We start from the raw sequence: 20059 nt of genomic DNA on the forward strand, positions 1-20059 counted from the left end.
TGGCTCTCGGCCTAACCAGGGTTACTGTGGGGATGGGGAGGGAGAGAACCATGTGCGCCACTTTGAAGTCATGAAAGAAAGGTGGGATGTGAATGTGATGGATAAATAGCACATGATTTGGGTGGGCTGCACCACTCGGTGCACCCAGGTTGGATTTGAATTAAGTGGCAAAAACACAGTTTAGGCCAAGTTTTTTTTTATCAGTGACAAATTTCTTTGCCTTGGCTCGCTCCAGATCCTCTCCCTCAAGAACCTGCCGGGCTTATGATGGCCCATAGACCCAGATGAGAAAATTTGTTTCATCCCAAGGGCCACACTCCTTTCTGGATAACCTTTTGAGGGCCATGTGTCGGTGATGGCAGGGGCCAGAGGCAGGAGCGGACAGAGCAGGGAATGCCCATTTTAACCTTTCTACAAGAGGCTAGTAGTATCTACACACACAGGCCTCACCTACCCATGCTTCAACCAGGCAAGCAAGCAGCATTATTGGAGCGCAAGGACACCTTCCACTAGATCAAAACACCCCAGGGGGTTGCAAAGCAGGGCTGGTCAGGGATGTGGCTCATCTGTGTAGTTTCCTGAGGGCCAGAGAAGTCTGCATTTGGCCCCCAAACCTGAGATTCCCCCTTCTCTGCCACAGGTTCTCCTTATTCAGGCCTGAAACATATTTTCTCTCCAAAGGGGCGGGAAAACAGTTTCTCCCATGGTTGGAAAAAGGGCGTTGGTTTAGAGCCTGCCTGCCAAAAGCCAAGCTAACTGGAGTTTTCCCAAAGAACCGTTTTAAAGCCAAGCTCATTCCATTTCTTGGACTTCAGATCTCTGGTGGGCAATATTCTCCTGAGAACACTTCGTCTGCCTCCCCCTCCCCAAAATATAATTTGCTTCTTGACAACGGATTGCATTTCTCCTTCATTCGGACTGGACTGCGTGTCATTCTTTTGGGAGATGCCTGGCCTCTACTCTTGAATAGTAGAATCGGATTGGGCAGGAAATGGGTTTAATTAGGGCTGCAGCATTGAATCAATTAGATGAACTGATGCAGGGGAAACACTTTCAACCCACTAAAAAAGTACCCTGGTTAACTGAGCTGCAGTTTAATTGTTATTTTAAAATACAACTGCTTCTAAAAGCTGTACATGGCCATTGCAGCCTTCACCTTCCCCCGAGAGGAAATACCTTGTGCATTATCCAAAACAGAAGTAGTATGATTTTATTCTCCAGACTTATTGTATTGACTAGTGTGCAACTTTAGCAAATTGATTAATCAATCAGCAAATATTGGCTTATTTGGGAAACAGACCTAGTTCCAGTTCCCTGCTATTTAATTGGGGGTAGCAGGATGAATGTCTGTGTTTTGCCATCACTCTGGCTTAGGCTGAAAGTTCACTTTAGGAGTTTAGAAACTAGGTACAATTGGGAGAAAGACAGACATTGGATTGAAATACTTGTACATTCTCATGTATAGGACTAGTTTTCTGCATGGCTTGTATACATTTCTCTTGTATCTCAACAAGATCTGTTAGATCAGCCCAGGGCCTTTGGAGGAGGCAGTGGGGAACATTTCACCATTTACATTTTTAGTTGCTTAGTCATCTACCTTTAAATCCGTTGATTAAATGTAAACAAATTTCCCTATCACTAAATACTAAATGTGTGAGAAAGTTAACAAAAACTGCTGCACATTGTCCATTTCTGTTCTTCCCCTCGCCCCCATTTCCTTGTACTATGCTACAGTAATGCAAAAACAAATGTCTTCAAAGGATGCCTCTCAGCCCCACTTATTCAAATAGGTTCTGACCTATCAACCAACTAACTTAACAGTTGATTAATGGCCTGACTTAAATTGTTAAATCTTGCGCCATTACTAAAAGTCATGGGTTGCTGCAATTCACATGAAATCGCAACAATAGCTGGACTGGGGAATTCAGCTTTTAAAATGTCTCCCTTCTGCTATCTACACATGTACACACAAGAGACTTGTGCTATTTTATACTAGAACACAGATAAGAATACATCTGTGTAGCATAAACCACATTATGAAGGTCGTACCTTTCCACTTTCAAATACACAGACCAGATTCACAGTGAAAGCTATTAAACTATGGTTTACATTATGTACGAACCCAGCACCCTTCCATGGTTTGCCTGACCACTCCACCTGACATACTCGCAATACCACAAAGACACAAGGCTAGAGCAACTGGAAAATGAACAGTCCATGATTTCTTTGATTGTCTGTGGGACAACTCGTGGTTTGTTCAACAAACCATGGCTTAGCCTTTAACAAACCACTGTTTAGTGTTACGTGTGAACCAAACCCTATACAGAATAGGAAATGTATAAGTCCACTTCTTCCATGTATTTTAAAAGGGAAAACTGGTCTGGAAACACCTCTGCCCTTCATAATTTATGTCACGTGCAGGAATCTTATACTAGGGTCTTCCTATCAAAATGTGATAATAATTTTAAATAATTATAGAGTGTTCTCTCTCCCCCCCCCCAATCTCCATGTACATTGAACAAACTATCTCATCTTTTCCCTGCCCTTCTGCCAATGTATTCAGTGCATCATATGTTGACTTATTCTCATGTTGTCCTCACAACAACCCTATGAGGTAGGTTAGTATGGGCGAATGCATACGCTGAGAATTTCACAGGTGAGTGGGGATTTGTATCCACATGCAGTCCTCTGTACACCACACCACACTGGTGTCTGTTGGCTGGTATTATTATTCCAATATTACGAAAGGACAGTTGCCTGTGATTTGTGGCAGACATACAGTATGAACAAGGGATTTCCCGTTAGCTCTCTTAGCCATGATACTACACCATCAACTGTGCCATCATTTAGATTCTAGAACATTTTCCCCAACCTGGTATTTCCAAATGTTTTCGACTACAGCTCCCAGCTGCCTGGGGCTGATGAGAGTTATAGTCCAACACATCTGGAAAGCACCAACCTAGCAAACCCTGACCTAGGAAGTTTAGAGTGACACCTGCCAGAAGCAAGACTTTTGGGGGGGTTGGCTTCTTGACTATTTGGATCTTTTCAGAGCGTTCAGAAGATGGGAATGACTTTCTCCCTTTGGCTGTAAAGTCAGCTTTAACACTATGTCTCCTTTTGTGATTTGCAACACCACTGTAGTCTGCCGGTTTAATCATACGCTATTTGTTTTACTGCAAATCTGTGCATTGCTGGCCTTCTTAGCAGCTTGAATTCATAGGATCATAGAGTTGTGGGGTCAAATGATAAATAAAAAAGCAAGCTAAGGATCAGTGTTATTAAAAGAAGTAATACACAAAAACACACACACACGGTTCGGGAGAAGTTTGCGAAATAACATTACAACTGTTCACTAATAAAGACAAATAGCTGGGTGAGTATGGACCCAGATTCTACCTCCTGAAGGCTCTATTCTGATCTTACAGGTGTTCTTTCTCACTTTTACTGAAGAACTGGGCGGAGTTTTTATCGACTCCAGGTCTGCTTTGATGAGATTTCAATTGGAGAATTAACCAATCACTCTACTGCCCCACTCAAACCACCCCATTCCAGGTGTTTGATTACCTTAAGAAACAGCATAGATCACTATGCTTACTAATCATGCTTTCCTAGAACATAAAATGTTCCAGCCTATATAACACACAATGCCATGTTCTGCCCCTGCCATGTGCTGGGAGTTTATAGGTAAGGAACAACAGATCCTTATCTCAGGCCTTCAGAGAAGCACCAGAGCACATTAAACAATGGCTTGATCTAATAATGAGCTTTCTAGTCAAGAGAAGGAAGCGTTCAAATTCCCCTCACCACCCCAGGGAAAAAACAAATAAACAAACAACACTCAAATTTACTGATGAAAATGTTGAGCCTATCACTCTCTTTCCTCTTTCGTTTTGTTGTTTGTGCAGCCTGACTTCAGACATGTTTACTCAAAAGGTCCCTCTATTGTCCAGCGGGCTTCATCCCAAGGCCGGTGTCACTATGACTGAAATAAATACAAAAGGTTCCATCCTGGGCTCTGTGCACACCATAAATTTAAGACACATCCCGCACTCCAAGAATCCTGGAAACTGTAGTTTGTTAAGGGTAGACTATAATTCCCAGAATTCTTGAGGTAGGTGTATGCTTTTAACGTGCTTTAAACACATGGTGTGGACTTAGCCCTGTCTCATTAAGTCACCAAATTTTATCCTCTTGATATTTGGTTTTCACTAGTGCATTACTGAATCTAAGGTGGGTTGCGACAGCAGCATTAACACCATACACATGTGTGGTAGGATAAATAAAAATAAATTTAGGAAGTGGGTCTCCAAACACATGTTTGGGCTAATGGGGGTCCCATGGTCTGAAAAACATTGAAGACTATTGCATGAGATATTAAGTGGCATCTGTTCCGATGATCATTTTGACAGTGTACAGGTGTGCTGTACAAAATGCACTAGCTTTACTTACTTAGTTACTTACTTACACACACACACACACACACACACACACACTATTTCCCAGTGGTCTTACAAGTCCTTTTCTCACTTCTCCAAAACCATTTCAGGTCTACAGCTATTTCTGCAATTTGGAGATGAGCAAGCCTTTGCATAAACAAACAAAATCAACAATTTGCTGAGGGAATAATATATTTAATATATCTGAGAGGAGCATTCAGGAAGAGCCAAGGAAACAATCACAGACTAGACGGGAAAGCTCTGCCTCCTCGCTTGCTTTCTACTCCAAAATCCAAATGTCTTTGCCTCAGTAACTGTGGCGCATTTAGCTCTGGTGGTGGTGGGTACACTCAGACAGAGGCCAGCCAAAAATGCCTTGAGGGGGGTAAAGAAACAGAGAGACCCAAGCCTTAAAAGCCACCACCATCACCACAAAGCCCTTATCTCCCACACAGCAGCAGAGATAAGGGTAAATCAATAGCTCTCAGGGTCTGTTCTCTTCTGGAGTGCCCCCAAATCTGAAAACTGGCATTCCCATTAGGAGTGCCTAAACTGGCATTGATATGGCACAGTTGGAAACCTGGGCAGAGGGAAGAGAAAGGGGGGAGATTTTATACACTTTCTCTCACACCCCTATTCTCTCCCCCACTACAAGTCCACACATTAGTGTTATTTTATATACATCTAGCAGCATTAGAGAATGTATTGGGCCACAGGTCAAGGCTCCCTGAACTAAGTACTTATGTTCAGGGGGCGGGGAAGTTGGGGTCCCCCAGGGCCAGGCTGCCCATGAGGCAAGGTGAGACAACTGCGTCAGGTGACAGGGTCCACCAGGGCAGCAGATCCCAATGCCAATCTTTCTTTCTCCTCCACCACAACCTTTGCTCCTGGTGTCGATCTTCCTTGACCCCTTTCTTCCTTGGGCACCTCAGGTGCCAAAAAGTATTGAGCTGTCCTAGGGTCCCCCTGTATCCCTCAACAAAAGCAGAGCTTCAGTCAAATCCCAGATCTGAAAAACGGCGGTAAGCTGATGGGCTTACGTCTAAGAGCAAAGATGGGGAATGTGAAGAGAAGCCAAAGTCTTAGGGATGGTCTCAATAGCCTGGATTCTACTACATCCAAACACAAACAAACACGAATTGGCTATGCCAAAGCACCCCGTCCTGTTCTGAATGTCAGTTCCCATTTTCAAGCTTTCCATGCCCACCCCCTTCAAAAATTAAAAACAACAAAACCATGAAACCATCCCCAAATGAGACAAGTTTCCTTACCTTTCTTGATCACAGACTGGTCCAAGAGATTCATGCCAGTTTCATCCACAGCCTGAAAGAAGAATGGGCAAAGATTATTTACGTGGCCTCAGCATGCAGAGTTGTTGTGCAAGGATTACTGCAAGTATCCACATGAAGCGTTTTTAACATCCGAGACACTAGATGGGAATATAAAGTTTAAGCTGTGTGGGGCTTGGTGGGTGGGATAGGGGGATATTAAGAAGCCAACCCACATCTCCATCAAATATAGGGGTTTCCTAGAGAAATTAAACGTGTTTTTTTTAAAAAAAAAAAAATCTGTAAGAGGAAACGAAACTATCTCCTTACAACATCTCTCTCAAACAGGAGTTTTAAAGAGGCGTTGGAATAGTTAAAGAACTTTTTCATATTTTGAGAAACTTTATTCCATAATTCAGAGGGAGAGAGAAGGAAGGAAAGAAAGAAAGAAAAAAAACCCTGGCAGGCCCTTCCCCTTTTATTACTCAAAAGCAAGCAAAACAAACACACACCAAGAAGGCCATGTTTCTAGAGGGAAATAAACTTCAAGAGAATCCAGGACTGCTCTTTCAAGATACATGGCATAATTCAGCTAAAGGCAAACACTTCTAAACCCCATTGAGCCCCCATTAAGCCCCTATTGGGAGAGATTTATGCAACTGTTTAGCTCCCGTGGAAACATCTGGGACCCAAGCCTGCGATTCAAGCTTTGGAGCAAGCCCTTATTTGAATAAACTTGAATTCAGGAGTAACTATGAGCATTTGAATTGTATTTGCTTTTTTTTTTTTTTTTTTTTGCTGGAACCAGGAGCCAAATTATTGCTGTGTTCAGGAGGAAAACAAAAACCCAAGTAGGAGCTCCCTCCCCGCATCTTACTTCCAGTTAACTATTACTGGGAATTCCCTTCCTTGCACTTTCTGAGTATGTTTCAAAACTCAGAAAGTGATTGCTTCGAGACATCAGTACGGCGATTATGGCTTTTGTTTGTTTGGTTTTTAAACCTGAAAGGTTTTTTGTTTTGGTTTCCTAAGAAGCCACCCCACAATGTCATTTTCCTATTTTTGGTTCTGGACAAGTTGTTCAAACTGGTTCCTAGCAGAGAAAGTCCTCAGCTAAGCCAGCAACTCCCCCCCCCCCCCGCCTGTAGATATGTACCCAAAACGGCCCAGTAATTGCGCGGATCCTTGACTGTCATCTCTCCTTGCAAATAGTTTTGAGAGACTCAGTCGGTAGCCAACAAAAAGATGGCAAAATGCCCCGGGGAGGAAAGATTGTTGAAAATAGGAATGACAAAAACGACCATATGATTGGGGAAAGTCCATCATTATTTTTAAGCGTTTCACTTATTTAAAAGAATATAAATAAATCAGGGAGCTATGGGTTGTGTACCGCTTTAGAGCCATTGAAATGAATGGGCATGACTAACTTCGCTCCATTGATTTAAATGCGTCTACTCTAGGTATAAGTTAGTCGGAGACAACTAAATTTACCGGCAGCAGCAGCAAAAGACCTCAGGTCCACACACACGAATACGCAGGAATAGCGCGATCAGAAGTAGGTGCCACCGAGTTCAATGAGATTCCTTTCTTAGTAACTTCTCAGCCTTAAACGTATTTTTAAAATGCAGGGGGGAGATTCTTATTGCTGGGGATGAGCCATTCGGAATTAAGCGTTTTAAAATCCAGTTGAATTCAACGGGAGAGAGTGAAAAACAAAAACCAGTTTTTACTGAAACTTCCTATGGAAATCCACGGGATGCAAAACAACTCCGGCTAGAGATCGAGCCCTTTGTTAAGTCTGAAGGAGCAGCAATGCAAAGTAAGGAAAAACCCTGAGCCTACAATCCTAACTCCACTTACCTACGAGTAAACCCCACTGAATTCAGCATGACTTACTTCTGAGCAGACATGGTTAGGCTCGCAGCCAAAGTCCCTTACTTGGGAGCAAACAATGGGGGTGGGCAAATATGGGTGGAAAGGATTAAATTAATTTAATGCACTTCTTGAAGCAGGGATCGTGCGTGATCCAAAACGGGATCCCCCTTTTCTACGCTTCCCTCAGTCTAATGTGTGCCGTCCAACCTAATCCGAAACGGTATTTTTTGTTTTGTTTTGTGTTGTTTTTGCAGCGGTGTGTTCTGCTTGAAACCGGATCAAGACCTTTTGTTTGTTAGCCGTTTCAACGATTCTTGGCCGTTTTAGATCCGATGGTGGGGCGGGCGGAAAGAAAGAAAATCAGTTAAGGCGAGCGAAGGGCGGAAAGAAAGAAAATCAGTTAAGGCGAGCGAAGGATTCGCGATGGCCAACAAGAGGCTTCTGGGTTTGACTCTAGAAGAGCGAAACCATTTTTCCCAGAGAAGGAGGAGAGTCGAATATTCTGAAAAACTGCCCAGTCGCGCAAAGCTAACAAATCCTGACCATTATTTCATTGGAAGTAAGTCCCACCGATTTCAATAGAACTTACTCCCCGGTAGGACTTCAGCATTGGGGAGGTATTTTTTTCCCCTCTGTGTCCCCCCCGCCCCCGTGTTTAGTTTTCATCTTCGCCAACTACAGTTACTATCGCCGTTTTCTTACTGGAAAGTGTTGGAAATATAAGTCCCATCACTTCATTTTAAAATAAATAAAACGCATCTGATCGGGTTTTGGGTAAAGACAGGAGTGAAGCTTGCATCTTTTAAGAACAATAACGATTTGGGGTATTTAGTAAAATGGCTTTCAAAGAAAGGAACTGTGAAAGACGCGCAGCCTCTCTTGAAGCAGGCAGTGATTTGGGGAGGAAGAAATGGGCAATGTAATACGATTATTATTATTTTTAGAGGGGGTGGAGAGAAGAGGGGGAACACCTAGGAGGCATTTAAAGTTTAAAGCTGACATCAAACCCTCGTTTGATATATTCGCCACCGTTTTACAATTCCCGGCGGTTGGAGAGGCTCGTCTCGGGAAAGTCTCAGCAGAGGAGAGGCGTTTGTTTCTTTTCACTCGAAATAGGTTTTATCGAAATTCGACGTCGATAGGCGTCGATAGGCGGGCCTGAACTGTGCGACGAGGAGTGGAAGGCTCCGCTGCTTGTACCCCATCCTTTTCTCCTGCCTTTCTTTCTCCCACGGGACTTCCCAAGTCAGTGACAAGCCAACCACCGACGTAAGCAGACACACACACTAGATTCCCATGGGGCGGAGGAGAGCATTGAACTCGGTGGGACTTCTTTCTGCGTCAACCTACAGGCTCCGAGCAGCCCGCAATATTTGCTGGAGAAGGGGCTTGAAAGCCCCCCTCCTCCAGGTGGTTGCCACTGTCCCTTTTACTGCGCGCCCCTCGACGAGAGCGCCCGCCACCAGGACCCGAATTTTCTTCCCCTTCCCGAATATTCCCCCCTTTGAGGAGCCGCCCGAGCCAACCGAGTGCCTACCTGGATGTCCTCGATGCTGTGGTGGCCCAGGGCGTGCAGTCCCAGCGGCCCGTCGCTCAGGGCGTGCGTCCCGTCGGCCAGGCCGTGGAGCAAGCGCGGCACGCCGGGGTAGTCCCTGCGCGGGTCCAGGCCGAGCGCGCGGTGCGTCTGCGAGAGGAGGCCGGCGGCCGCTTCCTCTTGGCGCGCCCGCTGGGAGTGCCAGCTGCTCTGCTGGTGCTGGTGGATGGGGTTGATGGCGGTGTAGGGGTCGCCCAGGTGCGGGTAGCCGGTCTCCTGGCTCTGTGAGTAGGGCAGCGGCGGTTGCGGGTAAGGCGGTGGGAAGTAAGGCGGCTGGAAGTCCGAGGCCGGCGTGTGGCACAGAGGGGGAGCCGACGAGTACGCCGCCGCCTGGTTGAGCGACGACAGCTGGGAGAGGCGGCCTCCGGTGGAGCTCCCGTTCAGCCCATCGGAGCGGTCCTAGACACGCGAGCAGAGGAAGGAAGAAGGGAAGGAAGAAAGAAAGAAAGAAAGGTCACTGGAGAAAGCCACGCTGCCGGGGACTCTGTTCCTCCTGCCCTCCCTCTTTGCCGGGAGCGCACGGCTCCTCCGGGGACGCAGCGTCGCCAGGGAAGGGCGCGTTACCGGGCCTAAGATCGCAGTTCCCCGAGGGCCCCCTGCCTCAGAAACACCTGAGCCGGAGGCAAGGCGCATCTCCGGCCAGCCGAGCCCTCCTCCTCGCCTTCTCCCCCCACGCAGGGCAAGCCGAGCAGCCTCTGCGCCAAAACGCAGCTCCTGCCTTCGACAAAAAGCGCACCGCTTTGGGCATTCAACGGCGAGGGGCGGGAAACCACCATCTAACAATCTCCTCTTTGCAGCTGGTCTGACTTTTCCGCTTAGAAACAAACTTAACTTTTTAAACTGTGAGGGGGAAAGCACCCAAGACACAACAAAAGCACGGGAGTTTGTTGAGGGTGCCCGTCAAAGGCACCCCCGGCCCTTTTCGCTCCCGATTGGGGAGATCGTCCTTGCTTTGTTTACTGTAATCCCCCCCCCAAATAGCAACTGAACCCCTTCCCTCCCGCATCTCGTTTTGCTTTCAGCAAGGAGAAAAATAGTGAAATCCGAACGGGGAGGGGGAAGAGAACTAACAATGCGCAGCCGTTGCATAAACAATACTAATTTTTAAAAAGCCTTCTCTGTATAGACAGCGGGTCTTTTATTTGCTAGTTGCAAACTAGCAGAAGCAGCACGTCGGAAAGGTCTCCTTGGCTTCTTCTCCTCCTCTCCCCCCCTGCTTTTGTAATCGACTCCGCCGCCTCGGTGTGTCCCCCTCCTCCCAATCCTCCAAAGGAAAGAATTAAACCATCAACTGGGGACGCTGCGGAGCCCTGACATCTGGCCAACATTAAAGGGTGAAATCTCTCTTAATTTGGAGGTATAGGGTTCCTTCAATTAACTTTCGCTTCGAATGAGCTTGATAGAGAAAGCGGAAAGCGCATTTTCTTCTCTTTTTCCACCTTCCCACCGTCCCCCGTCCGGCTCCCCACCCCCACCCCCGCAAATGCGCGCACACACACAAAGTCCAACTCACCATGGCGGAATATGTGTGAACCAACATCTGGACAGCAGCCAAAAAAGCAACAACGAAAATCTTCTAGGAAAATGCCCCCAAACTGGGGGGGGGGGGTTGTTGTTGGAGGTAGATGAGAATAACGACGACGAAAGCAGCCCCCAACCCTGGCGAAAGAATCCGTCAAAATCGGGTGGTGATCTGCGCTGCCATGGATGGCCTTCCCCGCCGGTAGCCCAGCGAGCGGCGCGGTGGGATGGTGGCTGCTTCTTTCCCCGCGAGCCTTTCCCTGTAACAGCCTATGCTCCCGAGTTCTTGCTCCCTCTGAGCCCAATGCAACTCCATGGACTCCAGTTATAGAGGCGGGAGCGCGCCCAGAGCGCCGGGAGCGCGCGTTAAAGAGACAGAGCGCACGGCCGTCGCCTTGGGTGTCTCGAGGATAGATTCGGCTTCCGCAGCGACTTCAAAACGGCGTCTGAACGCGCGGGGCCGGGGAGGAAGAGAGACCCAGCGCATGGCAGCCCAAATGTGGTGACTAGGAAATAAGTAGCAGGGAGCTTGCGGAGGAATAAGCCAAACTGAACCGAGTGTAGATTTATCTCAGAGGAATCATTTCAGGATCGGGCTGCGATCCTACCCGCACATAGATCCATACTGAATATAGTGGGATTTAATTCAGAGTGTAAGAGACATAGGATCGAGGGGCAGGGCTGTATTCCTAGGCATAATTACTTAAAAGTAAATCTCACTAAACAGACTTTGATTCGGGACGCATCTTCCGGGCCAGGAGCTTTAGGGTTGCAGCGTATCCCTTAGCAGTAAAGCTAAGTTAATTATCACTTAAGGCTGCAATCCTGTGCACAATTTTCCTTGAGAGCATGTCCCATGGAGCTCAGTGGGGCTTGCTTCCGAGTAGACTTGTATAGGCTTGCCCTGCTAGTAGATCTGCCTATCTCTGGGGCACAACTGTTTGCCAGAAATTCAAACCCTGCTTTGATTGTCGTTCTTGGCTTTTATTCCCACCTCCATGGGGGAAAAAGATTTATATTTAATAAAAGGTGAAACTTCAATAGCGGTCTGTTCTCGCTACACATCCCTTCCAATCCCACTTCATGCAACCTAAAACATCTGGATGTGTGGAAGTGCCGCTTTCACAAATGGCCAATGTTTCATCCTCGAGGAGAAGGGGCACTTTATATTATTACTGACTTTTTTATGACAATACTGCGGATTGTATCCTACCCAGAGTGGTCCCATTGAAATCAATGAGCATCACTAAGTTAGGTCCATTAATTTCGGTGGCTGTCCTCTGAGTATATTTGGTTGGCTACAACTTCAATCCTCTTCTGGGTTTGTAAGGGCGGGTAGATTTGGTTTTGGGGATTTCTCATTAAACTTCAAAAGAGCGGCTTAAATTTGTGGAAGAACGGGGTGAATGGGAGAGAAGGACCCGAGCCCCACTAGTGCCTGCCGTGTCCCGGGTGAGCCGACATCTGGGCAACGCGCAGGGCAGAAGAGCGGGGTCCCCAAGACTCTCTTTCCTGGCTGTTGGTGGACGGGTGGGGAGAGCGGCGGCTTTCTCGGTGCCGCTCTTAGCTTTAATTTTATTAGGCCCAACAAGGTGATAATTCTGCCCCCACCTCCCCGCTCCCTTCCTACTGCTTCTTCCGTATCAAAGACAGCAAGGAAAGCGAAGGCCCCGCAGCGATGGAAAAACATCGATCCGCCCAGCTAGCTCGCAGAAACTCTCAAGCGAAGCGCGACTTCCGCGGCTGCTGAAATGGACAAGGGCTTTGCAGCGCTTGAAAAAGCGCTCCACTTTAGGACGCGTAGTAGCGGGGTGGGGGGGAGTTGGAGCTTTCTTTTATTTATTTAAGGAAGGCTGGCTCCTTCTTAAAAAACGAAGGGCGATGGATAAACGGCATTCCTAGGAGAGAGAAGGGAGCTAGCCTCCACTTTTGATTCATCCTGAAGAACTCTCGTCGCGGTTTTAATTGCATTGCACGTGGGAGCCAAGGCCACTGTTTTTCACGTGGCGCGTTTTCAGCCCCGCAGATTCAAGCGTGCTATCCGCTGAGTTCAGTGTGATTATTAAGCAAAGGCTGGAGCTGCTGGGGGTATTTAGCATCGGAGCCTTGCAGCAAGTCTCCTCGGAAGTAAATCCCACGGGGTCAGCCCCCGGGGAAACGACCCATACACATGCAACTCAAGCCCCCAATTTGGATATTGAGACGCGCCGGCCTGCTATAGGATTGTGATGGGTTTAATCCTAGCGGCGCGCCTCCTTCCCCCGTCGGAAATGAATTTTAACATCGTTTTTTATTCAGGTGGGTGCGAAGGAAAGGGGTGAGGGGGAGGATTGGGGTGCGTGGTGGTGGTTGTGGTTTGAAGTGCAGCAATTCGCCCAAAGGCAGATCAGTTATCTAGGTCCTAGCAAGGGCTGAGTTAAGGGAACGTCTTAGGGCTCAGGTCAGATGTGTGCAGGCCTTGTAGTCTCATCGACTTCCAGGGGGCAGTTAAGGGGTGGGGGTGGGGGACTGGAGTCTTTGCACAATAATACAAAAAGCGACTGTGACACTTTAAGTGCTGTAAGGTTTGCCTCTGGAATCTGTGCCCGCAGGATGGCACCCTTACAGTGCAACGTCTTCACTCAGAAGGAAGTCCCATTGAATTCAGTGGCACTTGCTCCCCGGTGAGTGTGCTCTGGACTGCAACCTTGAGAATTCTCTTCATTGAGTCCGGATCTTGTCCCTGTGTTTGCCATATATACAAAGGCAGGTTGTTTTGAAAAGCTGCGCATCCAGAGAGTTACGAAACGGTGCTTACATTTCTGACCTCAAGAACAAAATCAATGCTAGAATAACATTGGAAGCGCAGTTCCCTGGACGACCTTCGCCAGCCGGGCGCCCTCCAGATGTTGACTGGGGCTGATGGACATGGGCGTAGGCAAGGGGGAAAGAGGGGCAGCTACCCCCTCCCCAAATCAAGCAAATCAATAAAAAATACTTAACTAACTGAGGTTCTGCTCCCCTTAATATGAAGCCTGCCCCACCACACATAAACCCTGGCTACGCCTCTGCTGGTGTGAATTGTAGTCCAAAATATCTGGAGGCCGCCACGCTGGCGAAGGTCGTCCTTAGTTCCTGAGGCCAAATCTGGGGGAAGGCCCACGATTATTATTTCTTAAGGACCAAAAGAAAACAGGAGGAAGTCCCAGTAGATCCCCGCCTTCTGTCGCAGGTGGCATGATTGGCCAGCTCATTTTTCAATCTTGCAAATACCTAAGAAAGCACAACTAGCAAACAGTGCATTTCCCCGCGCGCTGGTTAATAGTGTCTGCCTGAAATATCACTAGTACCAAAGACGTATCTCAGCATGCAGAAATTATCTCCGCACAGAGCAGCTGGGGCCCGAATCCCAGAACCCTTGGAGACATCCCACCCGCTGTAGAATCTATGACGCTTCAGCTAGATACAAACGTGTTTTTACACACACACACACACACGCACGCACGCACGCACGAGGGACGCTCACGATTAACGTTTTAGGACTGCGCAATCTGCGTACTTGTGCGTTCAAGAAGTGTCATGAACAGTCTGTGTGCCTAATAGCTAAGTGTGCAAATGTACAATTTCACACAAGCGCCTGCACATGGGTAGAGACAGCTTGTACCTGTGTTCGGTGTAACGTGCGAACACGCTGCGTATGGAACTGAACGCACGCGTAACTCGCTGGTTAACAGCCGGCCTAATACAGCGTATCCAAGAGGCGAGCGCCCCAGCTCACACTCGCTCCTGAGTGAAACACCACCGAAGTTAGAGGAGCTTACCATTGAGTAAACGTGAATGGGATCCCTCTTCACATGTACTTCAAAGATACACAAATGTGTCGCCTCTGTCCAGAAAAACTATGTATGTCTATGTAGTAATGAGAGGGTTAACCAGGCATTATAGAGGGGCGCGAGGGGGAGAGAGCCAACATTAAGCTATATTCAGAAGGAAACTGAAATATACGAGCAAATATCCAACCCAGCGACCTGGCCCTTCAAAGGTCCCCCTCGCTACGATCTGTCTCCTTTTCCGTGCAACAAGATCCCGTTCTGATGTGCGCACAATTTGTTTACCTACCTACCCATCTATAAGCTGAGTGATGTGTCATTTCATTGGAGAACTGCCGATCGCCTTCTTCAAGCCCCTCCACCTCGCCCTCCGTTTAGTCTCCCCATCAACACACGTCCTGCTGCCTGGCCGCCCAGGCACCCATAGGTGCCTCCAGGAGGCGCAGAAAGTTAGTCTCCTTCAGCACCAAGTCTTTACATACCTCAACACACGCATTGAAAAGTACGAGCACCCGTGAAAGGCGAACGAGCCTTTCTCCACAAGAGCCACCTTCGCAGGATGAGACCAAAAACCCATTGAGTGGAAAAGCAAGGACGTTACAAGAGCGGCCCCTTCCTGGCACACGCGCACCATACATGTGAAGCACCTCCCTGTCCCCTCACAAAGAATCATGGGAACTCTAGTTTGTTCCCCACAGAGCACCCTTAAACTACATTTCCCAGGATAATTTTGAGATGCATGCTTTTAATGTGCGATATGGTGTGTGCACAAAGGAGGTGATGGGGAGTCGTGGCCTTCCTTGTCGTTTTGCTCCAGCAGCCTCCGACATTCAGAGGTATACTGGTCCTGTACATGCAGGTTCAATTGAGCTAGCATAGCTGAACAGTCCTTGAAAGACTTCTGTATAAGTCAGGGCTTCTCAGGTTAAGTATGTGCAGACTACCCTGGGACTAAGCCTCATTGAACCTAGCAGGACTTGCTTCTTGGTAAGCACGCTGAAAAGTTGGCGCTGATGACTCGCCCGTTTCTTTCCACTAAACGAAAAAGCTGCAGACGTGACGATCTGAAACGCAAGTCTTTCCTCGGTGTTCCAGCCCTTTGAACGTTTCTTCCCCACCCCTTTTCTGAACTTTCCCTCAAGATCTACAATATCCTCTCTGTCTCTATTTTTTTTTTTTTTTGCTTTCTTTAAAAAACGAAGTGAAGAGGACCCCGGGATTTGTGGATAGTTGGAAGTAATCCGAAAAGACCTGGAGTCGATTCCACCCGCCTCACTTTCAGCTGGAACAGAGAAAGAAGAACCGGGGCATCCAGGAATGGATTTGCCAAAAGCTCTAAAAAGTCATAATGGACACAATACCTGAAGGCAAGGACTGCCACCGTTTATTTGGAAGTTCAAAGAGGAAAAGAGGAGAGCATAACCAGGCCGTGTGTCGCCCGTTTGGAGGAGGAAGACTGGACAGATATTCGGTTTTTATTCAGGTCTGCGAAGACGAGCTGGGTTGGAAGGATAGCATTCTCGGATCAGTTTATATTTGCGGATTTGTTTTCCGCCACCAGCGTGGACAGAGCAATGACTGGCTCGTCCTAAAGCCGCACAGGGAAAAGCAACTTTTCAAAAGGGAAAAAGGAAGTGGGGCGCGCAGTTCTCTTCATGTCCCTGCGAAGACTCGCTCTCTCCAAAACTTCTCTGGACACGATCCATCCCAAGGCGACCGCTTTGAAATCTCAACCATTTCATGGTGGGAGAAGCGGTGGCTGGCGACACAGGTTTCCTTGGGAGTAAGCCTCCGGTGGAACCCATGCGAAGATTTGCTTCTGACTAAGGGAGGGAGAGCCCTGGCCCTGCTCAGGACAGCGCGGGGAAGATTCTGATGTCTAGGCGAGCGAGTCTTTGCACATCGAAGGAACTGCAGCAGAGCGAAAGGGGGTCGCCTTGCAGCGCCTGCACGCTTTTTTGGAAGTAAGTCCTGTGCAAACGGAAGGAAACTTCCTCCTTGGTTGCTGTTATTTATTTATTTGCAAAGGTGCTTAATATATTTATTTGATAACATTTATATACCGCTTATTTGGGGGGTGGCGCAAGCGGTTTGCAAAAAAGCATCTCTGTGTGTGCGGGCGGAGGCGCATAATCTAATATCGACTTTCTGGCAATCATGTACTGTACAGGATCGGGCTGAACCCGTGCTTCACTATGGATTGAATTGCGCCCACGCATACTCAGTGGAGATACCTATTTGTATCTTTAAAAGGGGGAGGCGGGAAAAAGAAACAGAAAAACACAGCAAGCGGCTCCCGCATCAGGAACACAACACACACCCTCCCCGCTTCTTCCTCTGCCAGTGCCACTCCCGCCACTTAAAGTGGGCTTCATTCATTTGATGTGGCTTCTGAATCTCTTAGAGACCGTTTCAATAAATCACTGCGAAGCCTTAGGACATGGTCGCGTGGCATTTCTTACAGCTGGTTCCTTTTATTTGGGCGAGGGGGGGTGGGGGAGAGAAAGGGGCAGGTGCAGGGGAAGGGAGGGGGAGACAGGGGGAGAGCCTTCAAGGGGGGAGGGAAGAAGAAATAACAACAACCACCACAACAGGCTCCAGTCAAATTTAGAAACACTCCTAGCTAAGGTGCAATGCTCAGCAAACTTGCTTAGAAAAGGTGGAAGCCCCCAGGGATTTTCGCTTTCGTGCACGAGGCTAGGTTCAGGCACCAGGTCCCATGAATTTCGCCGGAGAATTTTAAGCACGTGCCTGCAAACCAACGGGGTTCAAAAGCTGCAATTTTAGGCATACTTACCTGGGACTAGGACGCACTCAGCACAGGAGGGAATTATTTCCAAGTAAGCAAAGATAGGCTCAGGATGGGGGAAAGGAAGCCGGACTTTGGCTGGATCGTGGCCAATAATGATAAGAAACGGCAATAAACAAGCAAAACCATATTTGTTCCAGGAGCCGGTGCTGCCTTCGGAGCCTTAAGGAAGCTAAATGGAGAGGTACAACTTTAAATAAACACTAAACTAAAAATAATAAATAAAAATACAATGCATTCTTTCAGCATTTCGATCAGGGTTTTTCAGTATGGGGAATATTTTTCGATTTTTTATTTTTTATTTATTTTATGTGCCGTTTGGCTATTGCTTTAAAGGTGATTCTCTGCCACGACAGAGAATCTATAGTCTTTTTATTATTATTAATGGTTCGCTCTGCGGGCAAATCAGCGTCACGAGGCCACTAATATCGACAAGAACAACGACACCCCTCAACCAGCGGGGGGAACGTTTTTTGCATAGGAACTCATAATTCGGATTACCAGGGCGTGGGGTGGGCGGGTGGGAAACCGATCCGGAAGGTTGTTGGCCGTCAGGAGGAAACGGATCCTGCCCTGATTGAAGTCGGTTGCTTTTAGGTGAAATATCGAAAAGGAAGAGGCTTAAGAGGTCTTAAAAGGACCGCCAGAGGCAAAGTAAAGTTCAGGAGTCCTCATCCGGTTCGCTTTCAGCATCCCTGAGCTTGCTCCTAGTTGACGTGCAAGGGGTTCCTCTAGAGTAAAAGGCACGATCCAGACAAGGCACTGGACTTCTGAGGGAGCTCCACTGATCTCACTGGGAGACGTGGGCTCTTCCCTAGATGCCTTCCATTGAGTTCCCTCCGTGGAGCTGGTGCCTAACTTGTGCTGGATCGAGGCCTTTAAAGGGACGCCGTTTTGCGTCTGATAGCTGCAGCATTTCCATAGCTCCAGCGTCCCACATACTTCCCGCGCACCATCTCACGATCTTAGCCCTGCAACTATTATGTTGTCCATGTTACAGATGCGGGGCTGAAGCGGAGAGAGTTTGGCCCGGCACTCCTGGGCAACTTACAGCGCCACGCACACCAGCTGTCTTATTAGTTGAATGGAAATACTTTAATTAGGCAAATAAAACACTGTTTTAGCAACTTACATTAATTGCGAATAAATACAATAAAATAAAATTTTTTTGTAACTCTATTCAATATCTCCCTCGATGCTTTGGGCTCACTTAAATTTAAGCGCCAGTGACTCTCGAGTAAGTCCATGGCAGGTTGCCGGGCCTCCATCCTTATGCCCACTTGCTTGTGAGAAAGTCCCCTTGAGCTCAGTGGACTTACTTCCGAGGAATCGTGTACAGGATCTGGAGCAGCAACCCGAGCCTGTGCATGTTTCCTCGGAAGTAAGTCCGTCTGACCTCAAGGGAATTTACTCCCGAGGGATCGTGCCTACGCGCTGGCACCCTTACGTGGAAATAACCCCCGCGAACATACGTGGAGCTGACTCCCAAGCAAAAACCCAGGGAGGACAACGAGCGTTAAATGAGAGTTCCGCTGCAAATAGAACGAAAACCACCAGCCTTAACAGCCCAGATCGTCTGCTGCAGGTTTGCACGGATACAAAGCCGACTTGCGTGTAGCGGCGCTTTACTTCCGAGGAAGCACGCGCACCGGAGGCTTTGCGCCCCTTATTTTCGAGTAAACCGCTCACCTCTCGCACCGCCGCAGGCGCGCTTGCATGGCGCGTCCAGCCAGCTTGGCTGCTGAGCTAGGCAAGGGGGGCTTTGCACCCAGCCAGGATGCGTCCTGCTTGCTTACCTGCAGGTAGTAGCGCTCCTCTTTGATGTTGCCCGACTTCCAATGCATCCCTGCTGTGCAAAGGTGCGAAGCGCAAAGCGGTGGAGACGGGGCACCCCCAAGCCCAGCTCTCCTCTGCCTCCTTCCTTCCGTCTTGCCACGCCTGTGAGATTCGGGCGAGCCTCTCTCTCTCTCTCTCTCTCTCTCTCTCTCTCTCTCTCTCTCTCTCTCTCTCTGCGTGTGTGTCTGAGTGGGCAGGAAAGTTGCACCTTGGAGGCGATTCGGAGCAGCCCCCCACGAAAGACGCTCAGAGTCCAAGAGGCTGCGCGGAACCCCGAGGGGGCGGCAGCTGCTCTGGCACCTCGGAGGCCTCTTCTTCTTAAGCCCTTCTTCCTGGGTGCTGCGGGGGGATATTGGCTCTTCCAGCCCAACCAACCGCCCCCCTCCCCAAATTCGGAGCAACACTTGCGAGAGAGATTTCTGGCTGCAAGGAGCAGAGAGACCGGTCGGCCTTCGTGGCGATCGTGCAATCCAGACTTCTCGCTCTCCTTACACCACCCTTTCTCTTGGGCGGCTGCTGCTGCTGTGGAAGTTGAAAACAAACCCTAACAAAGCCAAGAGGAAGCCAAGAGGCCAGGAGTAGATGTCTGGGGGGTGGGCTTGGGTGGGTTTAGGTGCCTTCCAGGGGCCTTGTGCAAAAACGAGCAGAGCAATACATGAAGAGCTGCTGGATCAAGCCAATGGCCCATCCAATCCAGCGTCCTGTTCTCACAGTGGCCTGTGGGAAACACGCAAGCAGGATTCGAACACAAGAGCCTCTCTCCGCTTCTGTGATTTCCAGCAACTGGTATTCAGAACCATTGCTGTGGAGGTAGAGCAGAGTCACTATGCATGGCTGGTAGCCATTGAAAGCTCCACGGGCGTAGCCAAGGGGGGCAGCTGTCCTTCCTAAATCAAGTAAATAAATAA

General features: G+C 48.4%; 1 protein-coding gene across 5 annotated transcripts in view; it reads right to left on the reverse strand.

Moving 5' to 3' along the window:
* The window catches only part of TFAP2E (transcription factor AP-2 epsilon), a 74012-nt gene extending 54273 nt beyond the window's left edge, over window positions 1-19739 (reverse strand). For 2 of the 5 annotated variants that reach the window (XM_081871708.1, XM_081871706.1), the window contains exons 1-3: window positions 10690-11016; window positions 9120-9575; window positions 5711-5762 (exon numbers count right to left, since the gene is read on the reverse strand). In XM_081871708.1, the coding sequence (XP_081727834.1) occupies window positions 5711-5762; window positions 9120-9575; window positions 10690-10716 (535 nt within the window). In that variant the 5' untranslated portion in view covers window positions 10717-11016. Of the gene's footprint in view, window positions 1-5710; window positions 5763-9119; window positions 9576-10689; window positions 11017-14988; window positions 15160-19111 lie in introns of those variants that run through there. The other 3 variants (XM_081871705.1, XM_081871707.1, XM_081871704.1) reach the window with 3 other exon arrangements.
* Between the last annotated feature and the right edge of the window lie 320 nt (window positions 19740-20059).

This window comes from Podarcis erhardii, assembly GCF_964252035.2.
Source record: "Podarcis erhardii genome assembly, chromosome: 7".
Classification (NCBI taxonomy): Eukaryota; Metazoa; Chordata; class Lepidosauria; order Squamata; family Lacertidae; genus Podarcis; species Podarcis erhardii.